General features: G+C 40.9%; 1 protein-coding gene across 1 annotated transcript in view; it reads left to right on the top strand.

The window, feature by feature from the left end:
* Nucleotides 1-21,724, top strand: part of LOC306872351 (polypeptide N-acetylgalactosaminyltransferase-like 6) — an 84,708-nt gene extending 62,984 nt beyond the window's left edge. Inside the window, exons 4-5 of the mRNA XM_079420863.1 lie at nt 13,212-13,350; nt 21,105-21,724. Coding sequence (XP_079276989.1) covers nt 13,212-13,350; nt 21,105-21,330 — 365 coding nt within the window. The 3' untranslated portion in view covers nt 21,331-21,724. The remainder of the gene's footprint in view (nt 1-13,211; nt 13,351-21,104) is intronic.
* Nucleotides 21,725-22,529: the final 805 nt, after the last annotated feature.

Raw genomic sequence — 22,529 nt, 5'->3', positions numbered from 1 at the left:
GATTACTTTTTAAGTAATTAATTACACATTTTTTGAAACATGTACATAAAGGCCTCTATGTGTGTGTGTGTGAGAATGTGCAAGGTTTTTTTTAAAGCATTGAGTTTGTGTGTATAACATATTTAAAATATACATAGAAACACTATAAATGTATTATTAGGTACAGAAAAATGTAACATTCTGAAGAAGCAATTTCTAGGTTTTACTTCTCTTCAACCCAGCATGCAGAGACCTTTAAATCTAACTGACAAATCACAATGACAGTGACATTCAAAACCACATATTTGGGAGTGGAGATACTGGTGTGTAAAATTGCCAGGTTATATAGACTACATCTTATTAATAGGGCTGTAGTACTCGAGTCCGGACTCGAGACATTTTTCTATCGTCTCGGACTTGTCTCGGACTCGTTGGTGTTTGCACTCGGACTTGGTTATTGGACTCGCCAAATGTTCTCGTTGGTCTCGACCTAGTCCAGCATTATGCTTTTTTTCTCCTTCAAAACAAAACCACATTCGTATGTCGCGCCTAAAAACGCGTGGAAAAAGCTAGGCGCACGGCTTTCTCCTTCTTTCCAAAGCACTTTGTAGCCTGCGCTCTATGCTTGCGCTCCTGTGGCGTCTGCCGTTGCTAAGCAACCATGACCTGTGCTCTCCATGAAGACGCGGCGGTTTCAGCAAAGGATAAATGGATTTCCAGCACTAAAAATCCCTTGCAGTAGCTCTGCAACTAAATTTATTTAAAAAAATGCTATCCTTGTACAGCTATGATCAGCTGTCTCTCCATCTTGGCTTAGCTTTCAATTTTGTTACGGGAAAGGATGAAGCTGATTGGCTGGTTCTTGTCACATGACCCACGGTGCACTTGCTGGTTCTGAAAAGTTTAGATGTTTCTAATTTAATTTTCTATATGTTAGATTGTGTTTTATTAACGTCTACACCTACCCCAGCCCTAAACTTACTCTTTACAATAATGAAATAATAATTATTGTTTTTTTTTTTTTGTTGACCCTAATATGCACAGATAATTATTCATTTATTTATCACAAGTAATCATCATTGCAAAAAAAAAAAAAACTCCACTGTTATCACACATCGCAGAATTTCCTCATTTCGTGCAGGACTATTATTACAAAGGCAAAAATCAATGCAAATCAGTGGATATGTCTATGTTATACACAATTATTATTATAAAGCAGTATAATATATATATTATATATAATATTGTATAACAATACTGTTACACTATAATAAAAAGACTGAAAATGTGAAGTTGCACTTCATCTTGTGTAAAATTGCTATACAGCAAAAAATCCAGAGTGAAATTAACTCTCCTGGGAGTACATGTGAGACCACACTCAAGAGTGTGAAATAAGAGTGTTCACGAGTTCGCCCTTGCGTATAATGAACAGAGTCAAGGTTTATGCGTATTTGGCGTGCTGTCTGGGGAGAGGGCTCCGAGCTCTGTAAATTACTCCCGAACCCGGGGCACTCCCCCTGTCCGGGGAGAGGGGTCCGAGCTCGGCATTTAGCCCGGACCCAGAGCGCTCCCCCCAAAGATGCGATTAGCGCGGGACAGCAGCCGGAGTGGGGCGTTGATAACCCCCCGAAATTTGCAAGGCTTCAGGATGGAGAGGCGCTGGACGTCGCTTGGAGTGGAATTGTTGCGGTGGTAACTGGAAAGAGAATGCATCTGAAAGAGAATGTGGCTTCCGCGGAAGCGGGCGCTGCTGTGGCATCTGAAAGAGAATGTGGCTTCTGTGGAAGCGGCTCTGCTGCCGCATCTGGAAAGAGAATGCATCTGAAAGAGAATGTGGCTTCTGCGGAAGCGAGCACTGCTGTGGCATCTGAAAGAGAATGTGGCTTCTGCGGAAGCGGGCACTGCTGTGGCATCTGAAAGAGAATGTGGCTTCTGTGGAAGCGGCTCTGCTGCCGCATCTGGAAAGAGAATGCAACTGAAAGAGAATGTGGCTTCTGCGGAAACGGGCACTGCTGCGGCATCTGAAAAGGAATGCGGCTTCTGCGGAAGCGGGCACTGCTGTGGCATCTGAAAGAGAATGTGGCTTCTGCGGAAGCAGGCACTGCTGCGGCATCTGAAAAGAGAATGTGGCTTCTGCGGAAGCGGGCACTGCTGTGGCATCTGAAAGGGGATGTGGCTTCTGCGGAAGCGGGCACTGCTGTGGCTTCTGAAAGGGAATGTGGCTTCTGCGGAAGCAGGCACTGCTGCGGCATCTGAAAAGGAATGTGGCTTCTGCGGAAGCGGGCACTGCTGTGGCATCTGAAAGATAATGTGGCTTCTGCGGAAACACGCACTGCTGCGGCGGTATCGAATGAATAGGGCACTGCTTGTAGTATTTGAAAGAGAATGTGGCTTCTGCGGAAGCGAGCACTGCTGCGGCATCTGAAAAGAGAATGTGGCTTCTGCGGTAGCAGGCACTGCTGCAGCATCTGAAAAGGAATGTGGCTTCTGCGGAAGCAGGCACTGCTGCGGCATCTGAAAAGAGAATGTGGCTTCTGCGGAAGCGGGCACTGCTGTGGCATCTGAAAGGGAATGTGGCTTCTGCGGAAGCAGGCACTGCTGCGGCATCTGAATAGAGAATGTGGCTTCTGCGGAAGCAGGCACTGCTGCGGCATCTGAAAAGAGAATGTGGCTTCTGCGGAAGCGGGCACTGCTGCGGCCTCTGAAAGGGAATGTGGCTTCTGCGGAAGCAGGCACTGCTGCGGCATCTGAAAGGGAATGTGGCTTCTGCGGAAGCAGGCACTGCTGCGGCGTCTGAAAAGAGAATGTGGTTTCTGCGGAAGCAGGCACTGCTGCGGTGTCTGAAAAGGAATGTGGCTTCTGCGGAAGCAGGCGCTTCTGCGGCGTCTGAAAATAGAACGAGGCACTGCGGCAGCATTAATTGAATGGGGCACTGCAGCAGCACTATCAAATGAGCAGGGCACTGCGGTGGCAGTATCAAATTTCACTAAACTGATCAGAGTTAGATGGCTTCCTTGTGAAAATTATTGGTCCTGATATAGCTCTTGAAGGCGTCCGATGACCGTTGACCGAGAGCTTGGATCAGCTGTTGGATATGAATGGATGGTACTGGGTGAACCTGCTTGGAGGAAGGAACTTAGTAACATGTCGAGGAGAGGTTTGAAGGATGTGTTATAGGGATGCGAGTTGGCGATGGGTCCACCTCCGGAGCCAGCACTTAGAATTTCTGTGAGAATCTGAGACTTGATGGTATTGGCATACGGGGTGGTTCTGGAGCTGCAACATTCAGTGGGGTAGGTAGTGGGACTGCAATGAGTAAATGAAGTGTACGGGGGTTTGGATTGCAGAGAAGGGTTAAAAGGAAGATAGGGAGGGGCCGAAACGGTTTGCGGAGGCAGCCTCACACACGGATTAGCCTTTGGTGCTTAGGGAAGCATGTAGGAAGAGGTAGAAGGAAATGAGGGAGAAGGCCAGTAAGCTTGCATTGCCGGCTGATGATGCCCTACTTGGATGTCTGTAGCAGGGGCTGCCTGCCGTTGATAGAAGGGAGTGCGAAGGATAGGAGTTTGGGAAGCTAAACCAGCGGCATTGCATGAGGCGCTGTAGTTAAAGGCGCCGCAGTGATTTATTGAGAAGAGGAGAGAGGCAATGCAGTGTGAGGAGCGGCTGAGTCTGGGACGTAACCCATGCTTGCTGATGGCCTGCTGCGTCTTGAATCTCGAGGGGAGCCGGAACTTGATCTGGAAAAAGACAATGTTATTTGAAAGAAGTAGGGAGCTGTGGGGGAAAGGAGCATGGGACACACCTGACGGCAGAGTAGGGCTGTCAGAAATGGCTGAAGGAGGCGACTGAAAAGAAAAAGGGGTCATTAGAAAAGCCCGAGATGTGAGGGCACGCGGAGGCAGCCTCACGCTTCCTTCAGCTATTGTAGACCACAGGAGTGGGGTTTTTTTGACATCCTGAAAAGCATGCGCGGCCTGTGGAGGCAGACTCAAGCTAGCGTGTGCTGTGGGAGCTGGAGACCGCTGAAAAGGAAAAGGATTTGGAGTAACGGGAGGAAAGGACTGAGATGTGAGGGCATGTGTTGCCAGCATAAGCAACTTTGTGCTCGTTTCAGCTTCTGCAGCTGTAGGCCGTGGAGGCTTGTGATATTCGGAGAAAAATAGCTGGAGAGCCTGTGCAGCCTGCGCAGCTAGCGGAGACAGACTCAAGCTAGCGTGTGCTGTGGGAGATGGAGACCGCTAAAAAGGAAAAGGATTTGGAGTAACGGGAGGAAAGGACTGAGATGTGAGGGCATGTGTTGCCAGCATAAGCAACTTTGTGCTTGTTTCAGCTTCTGCAGCTGTAGGCCGTGGAGGCTTGTGATATTCGGAGAAAAATAGCTGGAGAGCCTGTGCAGCCTGCGCAGCTAGCGGAGGCAGACTCATGCTAGCGTGTGCTGTGGGAGCTGGAGACCGCTGAAAAGGAAAAGGATTTGTAGTAACGGGAGGAAAGGATTGGGATGTGAGGGCATGTGTTGCCAGCATGAGCAACTTTGTGCTCGTTTCAGCTTCTGCAGCTGTAGGCCGTGGAGGCTTGTGATATTCTGAGAAAAATAGCTGGAGAGCCTGTGCAGCCTGCGCAGCTATCGGAGGCAGACTCAAGCTAGCGTGTGCTGTGGGAGCTGGAGAAAAAGAAAGAGGGGTTAGATGTAGCAGGAGAAAATATGGCAGCTTTTAACAACTTTTAAAAAAGTTTAAAAATTTTGAAAGTACAGGTTTTTCCTCTTAACCACATGAAAAGAAGAAAGTATTGGAGCAGCTGGCCGGCCAAGCCGTACGTCAGTTGGTAGAGACTTGAAGAGGGGTGCCTAGTTGTATGCACGACACATGCAATATGGGTTGCATTGTTCAATAATGGCATGAATGGTTCTTTATGATACACCTTAGCTGTTAGTTTTCGCCTATAATTGTTCATTTAGGCACAATGATTTCCTAAGAATTAAGTTCAGACAATCTTTTACACCTTATCCGTCTGTTGGAGTAATGTGCAATTTAAAATACATGTAAAATGCTGGTGAAAATTAATACAGAAAATGAATCATTTCCTTGCGTGATCTGCGCAGTTGAAATGACATCACGTCCATAATGTTATCACATTGTTTGACGATTTTTTAGCAACAAATGACTTGCCTTCACACGAAAGTTTGTTTGCAACATGGCCTGCGCCGCTACCGGAGGCAGCCTCGCGCTGACTGCTACGAGAGCTGGAGGTCCGGCTACATACGGCACTGCGGCCGGAAGAACTGCGGAGAAAAGAAGAGCCGAGTGAGGTTTTGCTCGTTTGAGGCCTGCCACTGCGACCCAATGCTCTAGGAGAGCCGGGTCTTGTACGGGACGATGATGGTGGAGAGCGAGGCGAGATCGGGGCTTTGCTCGATCTATTGGCCGCCTTTGCGCCTGGAGTGGATTTAGGAGTGAGGTTGGCTGATTTGCAGTGTAACGAACGGATCGCACGTATCCGCTTTGTTTGCCCTCTGCAAGAAGGATTCGTCAGAATAAATCAGCGTTTGCTTCAGGCTTAAATACAGACTCCGATCGGAGGATATATTGGAATGGCCGAATGAGATGAGGATGTCGGTTGAGGCGGGGTTAAACCTCGGCATTGTGGAGAGCGTGTGGCCGGTCTAGCAGAGCACCTGCTGCGATGAAGCCTGGTGCTCGGCGGTGGTGACTGACGGAAAGGGAGTGAGCCTAGAGCTTGCAGATTGCGATGTGATACGAAAATCTCCGGTCCAGGTTTTTCATTCTCCAGAAAAAGATGCGTCTGTGATATGATAGCAAAGGAGCAAAACCGAATGCTAGAAACTGTAGAGAGAATGATGGTAAGATGGCTTGGTCTATTTATAGAAGTTCTCTCTCGGCTGATAGGATAGACTGAGTGATTGCTGATGGTGAATTGGCCGTGTTAATTATCTGCGCGCGCTCCTCCCGAAATTTGTTAATAAAACATCACTTAAATTAACACTGAAGCAGAGTGAAAGTTAATGAGGTAATTAAGAGATTCACCATGGTGGTGATTGACCATTATTTAAGACACCTGATGTTAACGAGCAGAATCACCAAAGACGAAAATCACAATTTCTGTGTCACCATTATAGTGGTCAGCATTTACTTTAGTTGGGCTCTTGACCCTTATATTTTTGAAGTTAGATGTTGTTTAGCTGTAACTAAGTTACAACAGAGAGACAAACAAAAAGAAAAAGGGGTCATGTGATGTTGGTAATGTTTTTACATAACGATCATTTGATCTATAGCACCAAACTCATTTAGAACCTAAAACTGTCAGATTTACCTTGTTGATTATAAAAAATCATGTTATTCTATAGTAATCAATAATTAAAAGGGTTCCTTGAAAGTTGTTCTGGTAATTAAAAGGAAAAAAATATATGTTTTAGACACACAAATATCAAGAATCAGTGTATGAATCTCAACAACGGTGACAAACAGCATAAACAGATCAACTATAAACATTAGGAAAACAAGCTAATAAAAGTCACATAAAAAAAAAATAAGAATAATAAGAATAAATGAAATTACTAAGAAAATTCAGCTAATAATTTATTCACACCGCAGTGCATCATGGGAGCCATGGATGAAATTGATTGGTGGCACCCAGAATGCACTGCAACATGCTTTTTTGATTGTCACCGTTGTCGAGATTCACAGGTTGATTCTTGATGTTTGTGTGTCTAAATAATAGACACTTTTCAAAGATTTCTGAACAAACAACTTTAAGAACTCCCTCGGCATGTATTGAAAATGCTGGTAATCCTATGCTAATGAATCACAAGATTCTGCTATATTCAACAATGATCTAAATCAGAGATTCAAGAAAAACAACACACACACATTTGTGTGTGTATATATATATAATTTTTCTCTTTTCTTGTTTGTCTGTCTGTTATAATTCTGTTATAACAGCAAAGCAAAATCTAACTTTAAAAATGTAAGGGTCAAGAGCCCAACTAAAGTAAACGCTGACCACTATAATGGTGACACAGAAATTGTGATTTTCGTCTTTGGTGATTCTGCTCGTTAACATCAGGTGTCTTAAATAATGGTCAATCACCACTCAATGAATCTCTTAATTACCTCATTAACTCTACTTCAGTGTTAATTTAACACTCTTATTTCACACTCTTGAGTGTGGTCTCACATGTACTCCCAGGAGAGTTAATTTAACCCTGGATTTTTTGCTGTGTACCTAAAGTAAATAAAAATAATTTGATCCTACAGCTCCAAACTCGGTCCTAGAGGGCCGGTGTCCTGCAGAGTTTAGCTCCAACACTACTTGAACCAGCTAATCAAGCTCTTAGACACACTAGAAACTTCCAGATAGGTGTGTTAAGCCAGTTGGAGCTAAAGTCTGCAGTGCATTGGCCCTCTAGGATCTAGTTTAAAGACCCCCTGTCCTACAGAGTTGTTACTTTGCACATGCTTTTTGATCATTACAAATAATAATGCAAAATTATTTTCTTAGAATAGAAGATATGCTGTCTCTCGCATCACATACATTATCAATAACTGAGTATGTGGTCTTGAAGAGGATCCTTTTTTTCTCTCATTTGGACTCGGTCTTGACTAGGACTCAAAATTTTTCGACTTGGACTTGAGCCTCTTTGGACTCGGTCTTGACTCTGTCTCGACTAGTCCTGGTCTTGGACTTGTCTTGGACTCGACAAAGCTGGACTTGACTCCAGCTCTACTCATTAACATAATTCATTAGTCGACACAGAACAGAGGTCTAACTGATCCAGTACAGAACCAATATTTATCACATTTAATGCTTGTTGTTCAATTACACCAACTGAAGAAAATGCTTTGCCTCTGTTATCCACATGCCTGTCAGTGATCAAAACCGCAATGCTTTCTGAAGCCTTGCCCCAAAAGTTCTGATAACAATAATAAACTCTGCATGGAGCTGTTGTTCGGTGCTTTTAAGAGGCAAACACGTGTACACAGTTACACTGAGGGCTTGTGCGTAGGAGTATTAAAATCTGTAATTTTGCATTATGATTTAAATGTTCTGTTTAACTCTGTTATCATGCCAGAAAGTGCCAGAGGAGTGGGTGTGAAGTTATTGTAATTATGCACATGTCACAGAGAGATGACTTTGTGCTCAAAGGGATGCATTTAATGAATAAGGCTTACAGACATACACACACACACACATTATGTCCATACATACATACACTATATGCAGAGATATACACACAAATTTTAAACATGCATGCATTTCAAAGTCATGTGAGAAAGCATGTGTCAATTACACAAACACGTTGGGTTTCCATGGGGATATTCCATAAGCGTAAAGGTTTTTATACTGTACTAACTGTATTTTTTATTGCCCTACACCAACCCTACACCTAAATCTATACCCCTCACAGAAAACTTTCTGCATTTTTAGATTTTTAAAAAACTTCATTCTGTATGATTTATAATCTTGTTTCCTCATGAACAAGCACAAGAATTTCTTCCATGGGTTTCTTTTTTCTGTCCTTCCTTTTCTCCCTCCTTTTGACTGGACTTTGAGATGTTGAGTACGTGTCTGTTGTTTTATTTATTTATTTATTTTATTTTTATTTTTTTTAATATATATATATATTTTTTTTATGTTGTGTTATGTATGAAAAATAAAAAAATGTTGATAACAAAAAAAACAAGCACAAGAATTTTGGGTATTGCCATCATGGTGGGGACATTTTTTACCCATAACGTAGGGTTTATGATGACCCCCCCCCCCCCCCCCCCCCACATACACACACACACACATATATTTTATCATTCTCACTTAATATCCATGAGATGGTGTCATCAATTGTTTTCTCTAATTCTGGTAAGGTTGTGTGTTTAATAATAACATGACAACACCACCTTTGTGTTTGTGTGTGTGCATTGCCTTTTAAAAAAAAGTGACATTAAAATATGATGAAAATATTAATAGATGCATTTGACAAAAAGGCAAAGACTCCCTTATGTGTTGTTTTGTTTGAAAACTTTTCTATTTTGTGTACAGAGAAACAGAGAAAAGACTAGTTCCTGTGTGGTCGGAAGACTCAATTCAAGAGCTGAGGGGATGCTTTGAATGTACCGATTGGGAACTCTTTAAATCTGTATGTACTGATTTAGATGATCTCACAGAGACTGTGACTAATTATATAGTATTCTGTAAAGATCTGGTTATTAAAAATAAACTTTGTATAGTATTTCCGAATAACAAACCATGGATTACTAGACAAGTTAAAAATGCGGTTAATCTGAGAAACATTTATTATAAACAAGGTGATAGCATTCGGTACAGAGAGGCCCATAAACTGGTGAGAAATGAGGTGAGATTAGCCAAATTGCAGTATAAGGATAAGGTTGAAACCATGTTTATAAGTGGGGAATCTCATTTAGCTTGGGATGGAGTGAAGTCGATAATTGGAACTAAACAGAAGACAAAAAGTATTACTCTAGGTGGGAAATCTGATCATGAATTAGCAGATGATTTTAATTTATTTTATACACGTTTTGATATTCATGATTTTACATCCGAATTGTTGAAGTATGGTGGGAATATTGTGACTTTGGACACCGCTGTTAAATTTCAAATTAGTGAAGCTGATGTACGTAGCTGCTTTGGTCAGGTTAAAGTAAGGAAAAGTCCAGGTCCTGATCATATTAGTGGAAGATTGTTGAGGAATTGTGCAGAGCAGCTTTCAGGGATTTGTACATTTATTTTTAATAAATCAATGCAACTTTCTAAAGTCCCTCGTTCTTGGAAAGACTCCATAGTAGTGCCAATTGCAAAAAAAACTAATCCTATTTCTCTTAACGATTATAGGCCTGTTGCACTCACTTCCCTGGTTATGAAATCTTTTGAAAAAATAGTTAGGAAGGGGATTTTAGCCTTAACACAGTCAGCACTTGATCCTATGCAGTTTGCGTACAGATCAGGTAGAGGAGTGGAAGATGCCACTTGTACGTTATTAAATATGATTCTAAAACATTTGGAAGGTAAAAATAATTATGTACGTTTGCTTTTTATTGATTTTTCTTCCGCTTTTAATTGTGTTCAACCCCATATTCTGGCGAAGAAACTTGTTGAAAATTTTAATTTAGACTTAAATATTGTGCGTTGGTTGGTAGATTTTTTAACTAGTAGATCCCAAAGAGTACGTGTTAATGGGGTGTTCTCTAATGCATTGTTGTCTTCTACTGGTACCCCACAGGGTTGTGTTCTGTTCCCTCTCTTGTTTTCTTTATATACTGATGACTGTCGGAGTGTTTTTGAGGGGAGACACATTATTAAATTTGCAGATGATTCTGTAATTGTGTCTCTCCTTACTGGGTCAGATGGGAGTTATGGTCCAGTGGTAGACCATTTTATTCAATGGTGTGATGCTTCATTTCTAAACATTAATGCTTCTAAAACAAAAGAGATGTACATTGACTTCCGTAAGAAGAATATTGTACCTGTGTTGCCTGCTGTCATTAAGGGGCATCAGGTAGAATTGGTCAAGGAGTATAAATACTTAGGCACTGTGTTTGATGATAAACTAAAATTTGAGGCAAACACTGATATGATTAGAGGGAAAGCTCTTCAACGTATGTATTTTTTGAGGAAACTTCGAACTTTTTATGTGGATGTCTCTTTTATGAAGATGTTTTATACTTGTTTTATTGAATCTATTGTAAGTTTTTCTGTGATTTGTTGGTATGGAAATTTGAATGTAAAGAGTAGGGGAAAGTTGAACAGTATAGTTAAAATATGCAGTAAGATAGTGGGAACTGAGTTAAGGACTATCGCACAAATTTATGAATATAAGGTGACTAAGAAGGGCCAGTTAGTCCTGTCTGATATCACCCATCCATTGTGTGATGAATTTCAATTGCTTCCTTCTGGTCGGAGACTTAAACTCCCTTTGTGTAAATCAAATAGATATAAGAATTCTTTTGTACCGGCAGCAATAGCGTTCTTAAATAATTTATTATAATTATTATTATTATTATTTTTTTTTCTTGTTGGATATTGTGTGTTGTGTGGCTGTTGCATGTTCACTGATGTTTACTGCTGTCTACATAAAGAATTGCCTTTTTAAGGACAATAAAGTTAACCTACCTACCTACCTACATCAAAGAAGATCTCTTGCATTGATTTTTTTTGTTCTCATCCAGAATGTTTTTGTAGATCAGACAAAAGATCTGTCGGAATGAATTAATTACAGTGGTAGGATAGTGGTTTGGTGTTGACTTCTGGCTGTCAAGAGAAAATTCCTCATAGGAGTGTGAAAATCAAAGCAGGAATGGTGGAAAATCCAGTACTCTCTGTATAAATATCCTATTTTCAGTGAGGAAATTAAAGTGGCAGCATGAGCAGTAATTAACATTTTGATCAGTTTCAAATCTCTTGTGCAGGTAAATGAGAGAATATTTCTTTCAGCACTCTGTAGACTGTTTGGCTTAGAAATTAAATATTATTTTATATTAATAATGTCAGGGAGTCTGTTGATTTCAAGTAATTCAAAACTCCATTAATAAACCATTTTTAACAATTTTGGAATAGTTTCTTCTGGAAGAATATGGCAAAGGAAATAGTCTTACATTTTTTGTTGATTAATGCTTACTGTTAGTTGACAGAGAAAAAGTATGTGTGTATACTTAGATGTTTGAGAGCTGTATTGGGGATGCTAGATTTCAGTTTCCTTTTGGCATTTAAATATTAAAGAGATGATAAAATGTGGTTTAATGATTCAGGCAAGCAGCTGTTCTCAGGGAGATATTAGTGGCACTGATTGGTCAATTACCTACTCAGGACATGAGGAAACCATTCACAGTAGAATCTTTTCTGATGAAAAGGTGCTGTGCAGCCTACGTTGCTACCACAGGATGTATTCTCGTGTTTCATCAAAGGGTACATGTCTTCTCAAAACTGAAATGCTATGCACTGCTTCAGACTGCTTGAGACATGTGTTTAGCACTTTAAAGAGATAACTCTCATCTTCTCACCCTTATGACATTTAAAGTTTATGTGAGTTTTCTTTTCCTGTAGGAAAAGAAAAAGTTTTGCAGAATTTAAACCACAAATTTAAAATATATTGGCTTATTTTGTCAGGAGTACACATAAAACATTGTAATGTCAAATACAAATTTACTGTCAAAACAGTAGTACTTATAAATAGATTATATTGTGTAAAAGAAATGTATTTCTACATAGTCCTTTCAGTTAAATGAAACTTTGTTTGATGGGTTCTTATGAAGACCTTTGGGTTTCTGTATTTATATGACCTTTTTTTGGTCTTTTAAAATGATTTGGATATAAGTGACTTAAACACCACGAGCATCACACATGCTTCAGAACTCATTGGGTAAACAGTGGCAAAAGAAAAACTCCACAATAGTATTTGCATTGTCTTTTGCACTTTTCTTGCACTGCACTATTCTTGATTTATTCATGCAAAAATGTCAAATTCCCTTGACAATCCACTTTATACACTACAATGTCTAGATTCTGTGATTCCGTCCGTATTTTCTGCTCTACAGAAATCATAAGGCTATACGTGGTATTTCATGCTATATCAAAAAAGATTGTTGCATGGGTTAAAGTTTTTCCCTCTTAATTCCCTCTTAATACACTCTATATATCCCTCTTCTTAGCCACTGAATAGCATTGGTATGAAAGTATTTAAAAAATACATTGCATTGTGATATCGCAGCAATATGGCTGTAGTTACAATACACTTTAGTTGCATGGAAAAGGGCAGCACATACTGCAGAATAACCCAATGGAAGAAGGCATAAGGATTAGAATTACATGAGGGTGAGTAAATGATAGAATTTGAATTTTTATTTGAATATTCCATTAAGTAATGATAAGTAGGATTTCCATTAACTGTGACAGACCAGACACAGTGGGAAGTGGCTGAGATCATAATGTACACTGCAAAGCCAGCAACTCTGTCAGCATGTTGAGCCTTCATACTGGAGTGTGTCTGGTCAGCATTCAGGGAAAGACCAGGCTCGTTGGTTAAGTTGTTTCAGCTATTCAGTCATAAAATAATAATAAAATAAATTGTCAGTTTTCACAGCGGTGCGTTCTATCTTTGGAGTGGTGCATGTTCACTGTTAGTAGCTACACACATGCTCACCTTGTCAATATCTTGGCTGTGCTCAACATGGTTGCTGATGTCTGACCGCATCTGTTTTCAGGAAAAGGGGAGCACGGGAAACCATACCCGCTCGCAGAGGACGAGTGTGATGACTCAGTATACAAAGAGAATGGATTCAACATCTACGTCAGCAACAATATCGCTCTGGACCGCTCCCTTCCTGACATCAGACATCCAAAGTGAGTAGAGCTGATTCTCACAGCATGTTCACAGTAACCAGCCTCCAGAGCTGCACAGCTTGAGCTAGACATCAGCGTCGCTTTAATGATCCGTGGCAGGCCATACTTACGCAATGCGTTTTAATTAATGATTTTGTCCTAAATGAGAAATTAATCTAATTTGGATTAATTAGCGTAGTGATTTCATGGCTGGTAGATGTTTTGTTTGTGCACCTTTTACTGTCGTATAACATCAAAACAAGGCAGAGCAGGGATAACTTTTTTTTACTGTTAGCCTAAAGCTTTGAGATTTTACCTCATCTTTGACTATTAGGAGACGTGTTAATTATATATTGTGAATAAAATTGACCATAAAACCCCCACATTAAAGAAGAGTGTTAGTTAAATAAAAGATGCACTTAACTTTGTCATTAATAGTTTTATATATACAGAAAATAACTATATATTTTGAAAGTTGGTTAAAATCATGTAGACCCACATGAGATGAAGACTGATGTCATATCAGGAGCCTAATAAAAGCTTATTTTGTGCTGGTTTGGATCCCTATTGTTATTTAATAAATTATTTATACCATGGGTGCAGCAGGCACAATTAGGATATAGCTGGGGACTACTTTCAGATGCTGCGTAATATCATTGCTCCTGCTGCACCCATGGTACGGCAGCAAAGTTCCTTGATTACGCCGGAACGAGAGTATAGTTCCTAGCCATGTCGCTCTAGGAAATCGCAACTTAATTGTCCGTCGGTCTTGGTACACGATGTAACTACAGAAGAGTCGAGCATTAAATAGGAAAATGATTGAAACTCTTTAGTCATTTTTGAGTGCGATGCTAATGGTCTAATCGGATTCAATGATCTATGCTAAGCGAAGCTAAAAGTGCTACTGCCAGATCAGGAGATCGGCTGAATGGATTCAAAAACAGTAAAACTCAACTGGTTAACACTTGGGGAGTTGTAAAATGAGCCTATTTCCAAAAAGAGTGGAGTGTGTTAGAGAAGCAGACTCAGACAGATGGTTAGAATACAACAGGTGAGTTTTATTGCAATCGGTGGAGTCAGCGGTATGCTGATGGAGGGGAGTAACAAGTTCAATGAACAGATAGTAGTACAATGAGGGTGAAAATGGAATATCCTTTGCTTTAACAGGAACTCGTGGATAGGGGAGACGGAGCACACACACACACACACACACCTCACAATCCCGGACAGGAGAAATACACTCGTGGAGATCCTTGGAGACACAGACGATGGAGTAGAGCTGGGAAGAACATGCTGGAGATGAGACAGGAGGTAAGTAGGAGATCAAGGCAAGTACACAGGTAAGTAGCATCAGTCCACTTCGAAAGGAAACGAGATCGGACAAGGAGCTGGTGTGAGGTGTGCTTTTATGTGCAGGCTGATGAAGTGCAGGTGTGTGCAATTAATACTCAAGTGAAGGAGTGATAATGATAAAGCCCAGCCCAGGAACTGGTTCCAAGAGTTCTGGTGGCCATGGCAGAAGGTTCGGAGGAAGCGCCCAATTTCCTGGATCTTCCTCTCAGTCTGCCCGTTCGACTGAGGGTGGTATCCCGATGAAAGGCTCTCGGTCACACCTAGGAGAGTGAAAAAGGCCTTCCATACCTTGGAGATAAATTGCGGTCCTCGATCAGAGACAGTGTCTTCAGGGATCCCATAATAACAGAAGATGTGATTTAACATAAGCATAGCAGTCTCCATGCCTGTGGCCAGACCCTTGAGGGGTAACAGACAACAGGATTTAGAGAATCGATCAATGACAAAGAAGACACAGGTATTACCATCACAGGCCGGTAGATCAGTGATGAAATCAACTCCTAGATGTGACCAAGGTCGGTTGGGAATGGGCAGCGGGAGGAGTTTGCCTGATGGCAAATGGCGTGGGCTCTTGGAAACGGCACAGTCCGAGCAGCCCTGCACGAACCTTCTCACATCCCTGGCCACCAGAAGCGATCTTTCAGCAACGAGAGAGTGCCATTGGCCCCAGGGTGGCCAGTGCCCAGAGATGTATGCACAGAGTGAATGAGTGGAGTGCAACGTGCTCTGGTGATGTATTGCAAACCTGGTGGGCAGCCCGGTGGAGTAGGCGTGGAGACATTGGAGGGGGTGTCTGACTCGGGATTCCACTGGATGGGGCTGACGATGATTTCCTTTGGAATGATGGGTTCTGGTTCCTCACAGACCTCTTCTTGGGAATAGAGTCGGGAGAGAGCATCCGCCCTCACATTCTTGGGACCAGAACGATAGGAGATGGTAAAGATGAAGCGGGTGAAAAACAGCGCCCACCAGGACTGTCGGGGATTAAGTCTTTTAGCATCACGCAGATATTGGAGATACTCAAGGTCTGTGAGGACGATGAATGGATGGCTGATGTGCACCCGCCAACCAATGCCTCCATTCCTCCAAAGCCAGTTTGATGGCTAGAAGTTTTCGGTTGCCAATGTCGTAGTTCATCTCTGACGGGCTGAGTCCCCTGCTGCTGAGACAAGACTGCTCCTACTCCGTAGGTAGAAGCGTATACTTCTACTAGGAAGGGCTTCCCAGGATCTGGATGGATAAGGAGTGGAGCGCTGGTGAAGGCTTTCTTGAGGGTTTCGAAGGCTTCAGTGGCGGCAGGTGTCCAGGATCGAGACTTGGGCTTGTTCTTCAGGAGGTTGGTGAGTGGGCTGGTGATGATGCTGTAATCATGTATGAATCTTCTATAGAAGTTGTAGAATCCTAGAAAGCGTTGGAGTTCCTTGATGGTAGAAGGAGTGGGCCAGGTCTTAATGGCTTCCACCTTCCTCTCGTCCATCCGGATGCCACCGCTGTTGATGTTGTATCCAAGGAACTGCACCGAGGGTTGATGGAAGGAACATTTTTCCACCTTGAGAAACAGTTGGAATTCCCTTAGGCGTTTCAGGACCTCCGCAAAATGGTGATGTTCAGCCATGCTCCGGGAGTAGATGAGAATGTCATCAATGTAGACTAGGACGAATCTATGGAGAAACTCCCGGAGAACGTCATGCATGAAGTCTTGGAATACGGAGGGGGTGTGTCGATGGTCTGGGAAGATGAGGGAAACAGTCAGGAAAGCATTCGTTGCCCTACTTCAGAACCTCACCAGTACTCCATGAGATGACGGGATCATGTTGCACGAACCAAGGGCGCCCAAGAATGATCTCAGCGGTGGATCCCTCCAGAACCAGGAGATGGATGGATTCCTCATGCAACTGACCAACTTGAAGGTGAATGGGACCCGCACTGTATTTTATGAGTCTACGACTGAGGGGTTTTCCTGTTATCGAGTGAACTTGGTAGGTGGTCTTGGTTGCTGTGATCGGGAGATTGAGCTGGCGGCAGAGGCTCCTGGGGATTAAATTCCCGGCTGACCCGGAATCAAGAAGGGCATGTACTGGAACACAGGCATTAGAGGCCTATTTACTATGGCAGAGAGGGGCTGCATATTAGCCACAGCTGACTTAACACTCACCATAGGTCGAGGAGGACGAATTGGGCATGTGGAGATTACATGCCCGCCAGCACTGCAGTACAAACACAGGCCTTGGGTCAGCAGCCTCTGCCGCTTAGTGGACGAAAGGTGGGTTAGGTCAACTTGCATGGATTCATGGCCTGGTTCTGGAGTGCAGAGTCACTGGGTGGTGAAGAAGTGCAGAGCTGGGAGAATTTTGGGATTCCAAGAAGCAAGATTGCATACGGTTAGCACACCTGATGGAGAATTGGATGAATCTCTCCAAGCCGTGGGAGTCATCGTATGCAGAGAGCTGCAGCCGCACTCTTGGTTCCAGTCCCTGCCGATAGGTGGTGAGGAGCGAGCGCCCATTCCAGCCACTGGCCGCTGCAAGAGTTCTGAATTGGAGAGCATAGTCAGTTATAGACAGAGATCCTTGATGAAGATGATACAATTGCTCTCAACAGATGAATCACCGGCTGGCCGGTCAAAAACTTCCCTGAAATGTTCAATAAAACTATTAGCAGTTTGTGTCACAGTACCAGATTGGGCCCAGAGGGTGTCAGCCCACAGGAGCGCTCATCCTGTAAGCAGGGAAATGATAAAAGCTATCTTGGCTCTGTCAGTGGCGTAGAGATGCGGCTGCATTTACAGAGCGAGGGAGTAGTTTGGGTCCAATCTTCTGTAGAGAAGCAGACTCAGACAGATGGTTAGAATACAACAGGTGAGTTTTATTGCAATCAGTGGAGTCCACGGTATGCTGATGAAGGGGAGTAACAAGTTCAATAAACAGATATAGTAGAACGATGGGGGTGAAAATGGAATATTCTTTGCTTTAACAGGAACTCGTGGATAGGGGAGACGGAGCACACACCTCACAAGCCCAGACAGGGGAGACACAGATGATGGAGTAGAGCTGGGAAGAACACGCTGGAGATGAGACAGGAGGTAAGTAGAGATCAAGGAAAGTACACAGGTAAGTAGCTGTAGTAGCATCAGTCCACTTCGAAAAGGAAACGAGATCGGGCAATGAGCTGGTGTGAGGTGTGGGCTTTTATGTGCAGGCTGATGAGGGAGCTGATGAAGTGCAGGTGTGTGCAATTAATACTCAGGTGAAGGAGTGTGTTGTGATTGGGAGGTGAATGAGCCTGGCAGATCTGTGATAGAGTGTTCCTTTAAATCAGGGGTGTCAAGCCAGAGCCCTGCAGAGTTTAAATGCAACCCTAATTAAACACACCTGATCTAGCTAATCAATTCCTTTAGGCTAATTTGAAAACTACATGGTTTGTGTGTTGGAGCAGGGTTGGAACAAAACTCTGCAGGGCTGCGGCCCTCCAGGAACTGAGTTTGACACCCCTGCTTTAAACCATGGGTTTTCTAGAGAACAACTTAATGCAACAGACAAACAAATTAAATTACAAATTATAGCCTAAGCCTATATATCCTAGACCTGTCCTGATTGTGTCCCGCAGTCCTGTCGAAGCGCAGAGCCCGGTATGAAACAATTATATCTGGGGAAATTATAATTAAACATGACTTAGTTACTACATTTCAATACAAAATAAATGTATATTGTTTCTTTTAATGTACTTTTATATTTTGGATCTCATCAAAAGCTTAATTTGTACATTAGTGAATTATTTTTGCCAAAGGTCAGTCACCGTTACTCACAGCCGCTGGCACGTGTTTTGCACACAAGCTGCTCGCACCCCAGAATTAAACTGCTTAATCTACCATTGATATCTTTAATCGATTGCATCTCTTATCGATCATCAATTAATCGCTGACATCCCTAATTATATGATATTATATTATAATTTTATACTGATTTCTGAAGGATCATGTGACACTAAAAGACTGGAGTAATGGCTGCTGAAATGGCTCAGCTTTGCTTCACAGGAATACATTACATTTCAAAATGCATTTAAACAGAAAACGGTTATTTTAACTTGTAGTAATATTCCACAATATTACTGTTTTACTGTATTTTGATCAAAATGGCCTTGGTGTGCATAAGAGACTTATTTTAAAAGCATGAAGATTCACACACACAAACACACCTCTTACAAAAATTTATGTTTTTGTTCTTACCCCAAATGTAAAAGTTATTTTATTCAGATAGAATATTGATTGTTGAATAATAAATAAAAGATGCTATTTAGGGGGCAGTCGTGGGCTAATGGATAGAGAGTCGGACTTGTAACCTGAAGGTTATGAGTTCGAGTCTTGGGTCCGGCAGGGATTGTAGGTGGGGGAGTGAATAACCAACACTCTCTCCACCCTCAATACCACAACTGAGGTGAGACCCTTGAGCAAGGCACCAAACCCCCAACTGCACTGCAACATTGGCTGCCCACTGCTCCGGGTGTATGTTCACTACTGTGTGTACACTTGGATGGGTTAAATGCAGAGCACAAATTCCGAGTATGGGTCACCATACTTGGCCACACACCACTTCCCTTTCCCTTTCCTTATTTGAGGGCCTCAAGGACAGAAATTTTAAACAACATCCAATTGACACATGATAAAAATTATAAAGTGATAAAAAAACATTGGTAACACTTTCTATGAAGCCCATATTTATAAGGGTATTTTTATGCCATTATAATGAATGCTTAATGCATTATAAAAAAAATAAAAAAAAAACTTATATTTTATATAATCTTATGAATATTCATAATTACAGTTTTAATGTAATATAATATTTACTTATTTGTGTTTATAGCTTTTAAGAGTATGACGATTTATAACACACAGTGAACATGTTGCATCCACTTAAGTTACAGTGGATTATATTTCTCATAGTTATAATGTATTATAAGTCTCATATCTTGCCATCTTTCTTGTGCTACTTTACTTAAAGCAATCACAGACCACTTATAAGTATAGTAATAATAATAGTAATATATTTTTTTTTTCTGAAACAGCCATAAGATCAGATATCAGATTAGATGAATGTGTAATATGACACATTTGCTTTGAACTATTTTTATTGTAATATCATTTATTGTAATATCGTCTAACCTAACATATAAACATTGCAGTTTTTTTCAGTTGAAAGTATTATCTAGCGCACATCAAAATTAATATTAGCCTCACAGGGAACACTCAAGTAACACTCTACACCTAACCACTTACAAGAAGCTGTAAAATACTGTGCAGATCTTAAATAAACAATGTCAAAATATACAGTCCATTATAAATGTAAAAGTATATTTAATATGGTGTTTATTATAAATAATCATAATCTTAAAAGTTATAACCACAAATGTGTAAGCATTTGACTATGCGTTATGATTATTTATAAGATGATATAACATATTATAAGGTTTTTATAATGCATTATGCATTCATTATAATGCCTTAAGAAAACCCTTATAATGTATTACAAATATGGGCTTCATAGAAAGTGAAAAAAAAAGTTCTTTCTAGATTTTAGAACACAGCACACTTCTCTTTCCACAAAATACCATAGCCCAAATCCTGAAATGTAGCGTTTAAATGCAAATAAATATTCTTTAATACAGATTCGGAGCATTTGCTGTATGTGACGTGCATGTTCCAGTAATGCACATGATACTGTCTGCCTATTACTATGCAAATGGGGTGCCTTTTTCTTCGTGAACTGTATTTCATTAGTAGACTGATCTGACAGGTCAGACAGGGCTGTTTTAGATGCTGGCTCCTCTCCAGAATGCTTTCATTCACCATGTTGTTTCTCTCTACACTGTATTTTAGTTTTCTGTCATTTTTTCCACCTCCATGGAAGTGAAATGTTAATAAACCATGCAGCACCCTGAGAATGATTATTATATGGAGGTGTATGAATTAGGGCCGGCTTGTCAAGTTTGTCAGGGTGCTGAATTAGAGAGACCGTGTGAGCCATAAAGTGCCACTTCATCTGTCAGTGCCGGCTTTGTCGGAGCTCAATTAGCATGCGGATTTCTGAATGCTTTATGAGCACACTGGGACTGAAGGACCTCTCAAAACATTGATTTATGATCTGAGCTCTGTCGCCGTTGCCCATGGCGTTGGGGCGGCCCATGCGGGTCCTTTTGTTTTCAAATACAGTTTGGCAAGATCTAGTGCAATAAGTGACAATATTTGTATTTCACACATCATTGTTCTGAAGAGGCTTACACAATGTTGGGAGTGCTTGATAAGTGTCTTACAATATGTGGATTATACGTTGATGCATAGATCAAGCATTTTATGTAAAGGATAAGTAGAAACAGTAGTATTTGCCTGCCTCAATCTCACTCTCTATCTCATTCTTTCTCTTCTGTAGCTGTAAGCAGAAGCTGTATCTTGAAAACCTCCCAAACACCAGTATTATCATCCCGTTCCATAACGAAGGCTGGTCCTCTCTGCTCAGAACCATGAACAGCATCACCAACCGCACACCCGACCACCTGATCGCAGAGATCATACTAGTAGACGACTACAGTGACAGAGGTAAGCGGAAGAGCTATTTTTTCTCTCTCTCTCAGAGCATCTCCTTGACATCAGGGTAGTTGCTGGTCTTTGTACAGTAGCTGCTCAAAATGAATTTTGAATGGAGCTTTGACAACAGTGGGTCACACTTAGTGCTACAAAAAGGGTTTTTTGGTAGATGGGCTTTGTCATTTATTGGAGACAGGAAGACCATTGGGTGACAATTACAATGATACAACTGTGTGTTTCTTCAACTAGAGGGGCAATTTTGAATCCCTTAAGACTCTTTTTGAAACTGGTTTGGTCTGCTAACAGTGTCTTTTTTTGTGGTTTTTGTCGCCTACATTATCAAATGTTATTTCCATGACTTGATGGTAGAAAATATTTTTTTTATAAATAGTTGTTGGACTTGTCTTGGCAAGGCTAATTTAGCAAGCCTCTCTCTGACGACTATTTCTTGTCCACTAAATGCTGAAGAAAAGAGGAAAAAAGAAAAAAAAATTAATTAAAGGCAAAATTATTTATTGCAATTCATGCCACACGTGGACAATTGTAATATTTGGAAAAACTGATCTTAAAAAATCATTTATTTAATTAATTTTATTATGAATTTATATATTAATATAACTTGAAGAAATTATAATAGAAATACATTACCATTCCATAGCAGAATGTTTTTTTTTACTGTGATAATAATGATAACAATACAATTTATTAAAACGCACAGAAACTCAGGTCTTCACTACAACCTGCCAAAATAAACATTCTGTCAAATTTGATGAAATTATGACAGAAATCTATTACTTTTGCAGCATAGAATGTAATAATGATAATCATAATAATAAATGTATTAATACATCACTTTTGAGGAATATCACACAATCTTTATCCATTTTTTATTTAAACAACATAATACATGCATATATAATAAATTATAAATTAATTTTTTTATATATAAAAAGGTATGTTTCTTTTTAACATAAACTGTCCCTCAGTTGTAGCTTCTTTTATTATTTTGTTGATTTGTCTGTCTGTCTGTCTATCTATCTACCTACATACCTACCTACCTACCTACCTACATGTATGTATTGGATAGATAGATAGATAGATAGATAGATAGATAGATAGATAGATAGATAGATAGATAGATAGATAGATAGATAGATAGATAGATAGATAGATAGATAGATAGATAGATAGATAGATAGATCATATTAATGTTTAAGTCTTTGTCTTTTTAATCTTATTGTTCATGAAAATTAGAAAGTACTTTCAGGAA

Source organism: Barbus barbus (genome assembly GCF_936440315.1).
Source record: "Barbus barbus genome assembly, chromosome: 7".
Taxonomy (NCBI): domain Eukaryota; kingdom Metazoa; phylum Chordata; class Actinopteri; order Cypriniformes; family Cyprinidae; genus Barbus; species Barbus barbus.
The sequence above is the reverse complement of the archived record's forward strand: the minus strand, read 5'-3'. Positions and strand labels throughout refer to the sequence as shown.